Source organism: Lactuca virosa, chromosome 1 (assembly GCF_052849685.1).
Source record: "Lactuca virosa cultivar CGN04683 chromosome 1, Lactuca_virosa_CGN04683_v6, whole genome shotgun sequence".
Taxonomy (NCBI): Eukaryota; Viridiplantae; Streptophyta; class Magnoliopsida; order Asterales; family Asteraceae; genus Lactuca; species Lactuca virosa.
In genome coordinates this window covers 120,767,440-120,775,439 of record NC_136426.1, presented here as the reverse complement: position 1 = coordinate 120,775,439, position 8,000 = coordinate 120,767,440, and the positions used below count along the sequence as shown (strand labels likewise).

At 33.5% G+C, this 8,000-nt stretch overlaps 1 protein-coding gene across 3 annotated transcripts; it reads left to right on the top strand.

Annotated features, from left to right (window-relative positions):
• The first annotated feature begins 214 nt into the window (after positions 1-214).
• Positions 215-3,929, top strand: GRIK2 (geminivirus rep interacting kinase 2). 3 transcript variants are annotated; one of them, XM_079076471.1, is made up of 13 exons: positions 215-473; positions 652-869; positions 1,245-1,589; positions 1,653-1,727; positions 1,805-1,849; positions 1,930-2,004; positions 2,084-2,171; positions 2,276-2,400; positions 2,602-2,697; positions 2,951-3,017; positions 3,250-3,365; positions 3,446-3,524; positions 3,608-3,929. In XM_079076471.1, the coding sequence occupies exons 3-13, from the start codon at positions 1,272-1,274 to the stop codon at positions 3,754-3,756; spliced, it is 1,233 nt and encodes a 410-aa protein (XP_078932597.1). In that variant the 5' UTR covers positions 215-473; positions 652-869; positions 1,245-1,271; the 3' UTR covers positions 3,757-3,929. The 3 variants fall into 3 exon arrangements, with proteins under 3 accessions (XP_078932597.1, XP_078932602.1, XP_078932594.1); XM_079076476.1 differs by having other exon boundaries at positions 1,208-1,589; XM_079076468.1 differs by having other exon boundaries at positions 1,191-1,589.
• The last annotated feature ends 4,071 nt before the right edge of the window (positions 3,930-8,000 follow it).

Below are 8,000 nucleotides of genomic sequence, written 5' to 3'. Positions count from 1 at the left end.
GAAACACATACAATTACATCATTTTCTTGTTTTTGTTTTCTAATGTCTTTTTATTACTTTTTTGACCATCAAAATTTATGTTTATACTTTATACGTTTAACATGTTTATAACCAAAAAATTCAAAAATAGATTTACATGTTTAATAAAAAATAAAAATAAAAATAAAATTGTTGAATTGTATGAAATAATTAGATACCTACAAGGAATCTTATATGCACCCCCATTCTCTGTCTCCATGTCGCTCTCTTTCTCTTATCTCGTCACATGGGAAGCAATGAGCAGATGCTTGTATTCCCTCCAGCAAGATTGCTTGTAATTTCAATTTTCAACTACAAATAATTGCATTTAGTGTTTCATTTTTGTTCATTCATGTCCACCGATCAATCAAATTCCCAAATACTTTCATAAATCCGCTGTTCCATTCCCATATTCCTCTAAATCCGCAAATCTTGCCCTAATTTTCATATCCAAGGTAATTATTCGTACTTTTGGCCTTAATCTCGCGTAATCAATTATGTTTGAATCCGAATTCTGATAATCACTCTTCGATTACTTTAATTCTTTTAGTTCTAACAATCATTGAGTGTGTGTATATATGAATTATTACGTATATTTCGTAACTTCTAATTTTGCTTTTTGCTGATTTGAAGGAAAGGGAACGTTTTGGTGGAGTCAAGCCGGGAAATTTGGGGTTGGGCGGTTTTGAGAAAAACTGGAAGAGTTGTTCTTAAGAGATGTTGCTGGCTTTGAATCGTAATGGGGTTTATTTCATCAACTGTTTCTTCCATTTCTCTGAATGGCATCCATTGGAGTTCAGCAAATAGCAGATTAATTAGGGCTTGATTGCCTCCTTCCTGTAATTTCATAGGTCAGCATAATCGAATCCCACACAGCTTTTGCTATTTTTTCTGAAATTCGATTTCTCTTCTCACTTCTAAACTCAAAGCTTCACTTTATTGAAATGATATGATCAACTAAATATCAATGAGATTATCATATTTGTCAAGGAAGTTATATGAAATTGAAAGATAGCACGCCTGTTTTAAAAAGTCAATGCTCAATTATTTATTCCTTCATTCTCTTGTGTTGGAATAAAGGGGTTTATTTTATTCCAGAGTTATTGCTTGCTTAACTTGACTTGTTTTTGCTCAACTTTTATTCTAATTAAGCTGATAAACGTTTTCTCTAGACTATTTGAATTCACAGAGTATTAAAGAACATCAACTACTCCATGTTCATTCAGGGATAATCATCTGCAAGTGTAACATAAATGGGCTGCTGTGGTTGTTTTGGGTTTTCATTTGCAAAAAAACACAAGAATCAGAGGCCAAGGGTACAGGGGGGAAATCATGTTCTACAGGGGTTATTAAATGAAGAGGTGGAAGAAGAAGATGAGGAGGAAGAAGAAGAAGAAGAAGAAGATCATCACTCATATACTGACAACATGACAGATACTGAAAAAGGAGATCATGAAGAGCTTAGAAGCCCTGCTAAAACCTCTCAAGAGATTCTTATTTACAGGACAGAAAACGGATTAATTTGCAGAGAGTTTCCTGTTAAGGAAACCCACAAAGTTATTCGATCAGAGGTAATCTTGATTTTCACTTTGAGTTTCTTTTCATTTTTTACCAATATTTTTTGTTACTTTTAGGATGAAAATGGGAACAAAATGGTGAATGAGTATGTTCGCGAGTGTAAAATTGGAGCTGGTAGCTATGGCAAAGTGGTAATTTACTAATTACTTGATTTTAAAAAGTTTATTAAATTATTAATTCTTATTCATTAAACTTACATGTTCTACAGGTTCTTTATCGAAGCCAGATTGATGGGAAGCATTATGCCATTAAGGTTCTTATACTTTATAAATTTATAAAATGTTTGTAAATTTGTAATAAGAATAATCACCATTTCCAAATTTGTTAATGCAGGCTTTTCACAAATCTCATTTATTAAAGCTACGTGTTGCCCCATCTGAAACAGCCATGACTGATGTTCTTCGTGAGGTAATTTAATTTAACCTAAAACATTTTTTCTTTCTTTTCTATTTTTGTTTTTTTAAATGTTTTTGGAATTTCCTCACAGGTTTTAATCATGAAAATGTTAAATCATCCGAATATAGTGAATCTTGTTGAGGTGATTGATGATCCTAACACAGATCACTTTTACATGGGTATGAACTATGAACTATGAACTATTGAACTATGAACTCTTACTTTCATTTCGATTTTTTTATTTTTATTATATAAATGATTAATTTATTTATTCTTTTTTTAGTTCTTGAATATGTTGAAGGGAAATGGGTGTTTGAAGGTGCGGGCCCACCAGGTGGCCTAGGAGAAAATCTTGCAAGGAGATATTTGCGCGATATAGTATCTGGATTGATTTATCTCCACTCTCATGTAAAATTACAAAACCATTTTATTTTAAAATAAATTCAAGATTTGTCTTTACAAGATTTAAAAAAAAAATAAACAACATTTTCTTTAAATCCAAGATTGCATCTTTATCATTGTAATGATCACAAAATCTTGATAACAAATAAACGAATTGATATTCTGTGTTCTTATTTTTTATTTCCTTTTTTTTTAATAAAATTACAGAATGTTGTTCATGGAGATATAAAACCTGATAATCTTCTAGTAACTGGTAATGGGAATGTAAAGATTGCTGATTTCAGTGTGAGCCAAGTTTTTGAGGTAATGAAATTAAATTTACTTCTTGATATTATGTTTAATTGCAAGAAATAACAATATACTTTTATTGATTTGTTTCTTATAGCATCCTACTTTCATTTTTTTTAAAAGTATAATGCCTTAATATAATAATTTTTTAGAAAGTACAATGCTATAATAGAAAGAAATGAAAGTAGGAAAGTAGGTTGCTGTTTCTTGCATTTAGTTCTAATTAATTGCTAATCATATTTTTCTTAACCTTAAAATATATTTGTAGGATGAAAATGACAAGCTTCGCCGCTCCCCTGGGACACCTGTTTTCACCGCTCCCGAGTGCTGTCTAGGTAAATATACAGGACAAGACATGACATGACAGATCAGAACAGTCCGTACATGACATGACATGACAGAAAAGACTGTACTAGGACTAGGACTGGGACTGATGTCAATGCAACAAGATTTCAACTTTTTGGGATGGGATGGTGACTACCTCTCAGTCTCTAGTGTTTGCAAAAGACGAAAATGCCCTCCTCGTACAAGATAGTTTCAACATTTTTTTTTATTTTTTATAAATAGGTAAAAATTATCATGGTAAAACTGCGGATACATGGGCGGTTGGAGTTACTTTATATTGTATGATATTGGGACAATATCCTTTTCTTGGAGATACACTACAAGATACGTATGACAAGGTATAAAAAAGTTCTTTTGTCTTTTAAATATTTTAAATGTCAAAATATTTTTTAAATTAATTTCTCGTTTTATTTTTCAGATTCTTAACAATACTATATTTCTCCCCGATGATATGAACCCCATGCTCAAGAACCTTATCGAAGGGCTTCTTTGCAAAGGTTAGTTTTTTTGTTTTAATGTAAAAAGAACGACTTAATAGAGACAATAAGGGAAATTACGAATTTGCCCTTTGTTTGAATAGATCCTATGGAGCGAATGAGTCTGAAAACGGTTGCAGAGCATTCATGGGTGATGGGAGATGAGGGACGGGTCCCGGAATATGTTTGTTGGTGCAAAAGGAACAAGTTACAAAGGGAAGAAGAGAGAGAGATTATTAGCAATACAAATTAAGGCGATTTTGCTTTTTTGTTTTATGGATATTTTTGTATAGTAAGATGTTGATTTATTAATGAGTTTGATAAAAAAAATAAAATAAGGAAGGGGATAATGTGAGATAATAGTTTGGAACTTTATATTCTGGTTTGTTGTATACCTCTTAATTATATTTTTATCGATTTCACTAATCCATGTTGTATAGGTTGTGTTTGGTAGACTAGCTAAAATATTAGCTTTTATCTGAAAAGCTAGCTTTTGTCTGAAATAGCTGGTAGTTGATGAAGTGATAGTGTATGGTAAAAAATAGTTGATAAACTAGATGACATATAAAATGTTTTAAAACGACATTAGCTGGAAATGAACATTTAATGGTATATTTGGAAAATGTTATGTGAGTTTTTCAATAAAACAGTGTTTGTTTTTGAACTAGTAAAATGTCTTTTTTTTTTCTTTCTTCTGTGGAAGAAGATGCGGATCAAAAATCTTTTTCCATGTCTTAATAAAAAAAAGTGGGTCATACAAAATATTGTTAATCTTTTTCCATGTCTTTATAAAAAAAAGTGGGTCATACAAAATATTGTTTGTTTTTTAACGTGTCTTTTCAAATGACCAAAGTTTACCGATATACATAAAGTCTTTTTTTTTTTTTTTTTGGTTAAAAAAGAAACACCCAAATTATACCAATATTTATAAAAACATTTTTAAATAAGACATCCAAAACTTTACCAATATTAATATAAGTTTTTTTTAATTTTTTTTAATTTTTTTAAAAACACATAACTTTAAAATAATATAGACGTTCTTATTGTCACTATTAAAAACAATATAGTTTTAAATTGTAGAATTTTTCTCGATACGCGTTTAGATAACATAACATTGCTACCTACTTTTTTTTTTCTCCTTTTTTATGGTAATAACCGTTGGTTTGTCCAAAATTAAGAAAACAATATCATTTCAACATATTTAAATCAAGACATATTTTTTTTTTTGTTTTCACCTGGGTAAAGAACACAGATTCTTGAGTCTAGATGACTCGATCCATTTTTGGAAATCGCCAAGAAAATGCTTTCAAGAACTTTTAGGAAGAGGGGATAATCATAAATTTGACGACATTGATCCAAGAGTAAAAAACAGGTGAGAAATGAGATGGTTGAGTTGAGTGGTGAATGAAGAGAGGTAGGGTCAATTAATTTCAAAGAGTGGTTTTCAAAGTTTAGATCAAACAATACCCGTATTTAGAACTTAAGATCATGAATGAGATAACAAGCAATGTTGATCTACAAAGTTGAAAAACAAGAATGATGAAATATTTGGGGACAATTAGGATTAAAAGAGAAGGGCATAACATACCAAACGAAGGCGGAGTGTAGAGATGGAGGCGGCAGCCAGGAGCGATGGTCGACGAGGAATGTCGAAGGTTGCAGCAAGCGGGAGAGTTGATGAAAGGGAAAGCAGTCGAAGGCGTGGTTGGATATGCTTTCATGAATGGTAAGTGTTATTTTTAGGTCTTTTTGGAAAAACGGTCAAAAAGTCTGAATCTTTTCAGAATCTTTTGTTTTAAAAAAAACAAACAGTATTTAGAAAACATCAATCCGCCCGTGGACATAAGTGTCCAAAAAGTACTTTTAGTAAAAAACAAATCACACCCTAAATATATATCTTTTGAATTTCTTTTTGTAATACTAGTGTGAAAAAAATAAAAATAAACTTAAAATTTTATTATGGTAATGCATTATCTAAAACAAATTTGTTACAAAGTAAACCTTAATTCCACCTCTTTCATATCCATGATTGTTATAAGTGGATCTTTATATAAACAAAGTATGTGTTTACATGTCTACAAAAATTCTAATATTTTGTGTAAAAAAATTTGTAATGATGTTACATACATTGATTAACAATCTTGAACCCTCTATTCTTTCTGTAAATAGGTTAAATATCTAATAATTGTACCATTTTAGGACAAATTCATGTCTTTTTAAGTATTTCTTTTTCTATTATAAAAAATCAAATAATGCTAAATTTGTGTAAATCTTGAAAGATTCTACAAGTGGTTGGATCATTATTCAATTCCCCTCTTTCTTCAATCAGTCACAATATTCCACTAATATCTATTTATAATATTATTAGATATTTGTAAATTTTAGAAGATTTGGTAATAAAACACCAAAATTCGCTCCAATCAAAATAGATTGCGTCTTTCATCATTCAATCATTTTTAAATTAAAATATAATTGTATGTATTTGGGATTTTATGAGAATTCTTTCAAAATTAGATATATGGGGCAATGTTTGTGTGCATTTTTATGTGATTTCATTAAATCCAAACATAGAATTCTAATGTGTACATGTATTTAGAATCAATAAATATTTGATCAGACACCATTGGAACATTAAGTTATCTAATATCTTTTTTTTGAAACCGACATAATTTTATAAAAAAACACCGTCTATAAAGAGCAATACAGGACAAAGGAAAAACAAAAACAACACAATTTCATAGTGTTAAAAGGCGAACAAACCCAATCCCCCCACTTACAATATAACATCCGGATTTCCAGGTATCATAATTTAAGTATTTGTTTTTGAGTTAAGGAGAGAGACTCGACGAGTTGACGCCTAAACTCGTCGAGTAGGATCGCGACTGATGACTAGGATTAATGAATGGACTCGACGAGTCGGCGAATCGACTCGACGAGTCCGCGCTGTTGGCAGAAACCCTAAATCCTTGGGCCTGAGCCCTATTTAAAGGCACTTATGACCTTCAATTGCGGCTACCTTTCCAGAAGAGAGAACCCTAGCGAGCTTGAGTGTGTAGAGGGAGAGGAAGAGCTATCTTGAGCTATTTGGTGTGATTTTGCAAAGGAGGAGAAGAGTTCCAGCAAGAAGGACCAGAGGAGATTGTTGTTTTGAGTTAGGCAAGCAAGGAGCTTCATTCTGAGGTACCAAATCAAACCCCTCTTCTTCCCTATTGTGTAGATTCCATTTTTGGGGTTAGGGATTGAATCACTTCATTTTTAGGATCTTGAATGCATCAAATCCCTCTTCCTAGTTGTGTTATAGATCTGGACCTTGTGAGGTCCAGAGAACTAGAAAGTAGAAAGCCTTGAGTGAGTAACTTTGGAACCTTGAAGCTATGAAGCTTCAATGGAGTCATAATGGTGTATAGAGCAAAATACACCATGCATGAGCCCCAAGTTCAGACCTTTACGTGGTTTTTGGGTGTTAGAAGGTCAGATCTATAAGTTAGAGAAACAGATCTGACCTCAGAAGGTCAAATGAGTGTTGCCATGGAGGAAACTCGTCGAGTCCGTAAGAGGACTCGACGAGTCGGATCGGGTTGCCCCGCGATTCGTGGTCAGTGGTAACTCGTCGAGTGAAAGGATAACTCGATGAGTCGAGTGAGGCCTTAGGAGGATTCAGAGGACACACATGGACTCGCCGAGTCACCCGAGTGCACTCGACGAGTCTGGTCAAAGTTGGACCGTTGACTAGAGTTGACTTCAGTTGACCTTGGGGGTTTGGTCAAACTGATTCATGAGAGGTCATGGGAGGGTAGAATGGTCTTCTACCCATTCCTTAGAGATGAGAACATGAGGAGAGTTTTGATTAGAGATATTATCATTTTGATAGGCGGAGACTAGATCGGGGATATCGAGCACGAGAGTTTACTAGACATCATACGAGGCGAGTCTTCTCACTATACATTACCTAGAGTGGTATCTATGTGCAGACCGGAGGGTCTTATGTGTTATATATATGTTTGAGTTTATGTGCATTGTGATATATGTATGCTATGTGATATATAGACCGGACCGGAGGGTCCAACGATTTAGACTGGACCAGAGGGTCCAACGATTTAGACCGGACCAGAGGGTCTAACGATTTAGACCGGACCGGAGGGTCCAACGAGCTAGACCGGACCGGAGGGTCCAACGTGCTACGGGACTGGAGGGTCCCGCTGAGACACATTGACCGGAGGGTCATACCGAGTTATAGCCTCGAGTGGCTTATGTGCTGTATGTGGTATTTTGGGGAACTCACTAAGCATTTATGCTTACCGTGTTATGTGATATGTGTTTCTGGTACGAGCGAGGATCGCGGGAAGGCGCCGGCATGATTTATACACACTGATAGAGGATTTTATATTTGGGATTCTGGGATATGTTTTACCATGATAACATTTGATACACTTGAGTTGAGATGATTTATATGAGTTATGTTATGTTTGAAAAATGAAAAATTGTTTTGAAAATTTC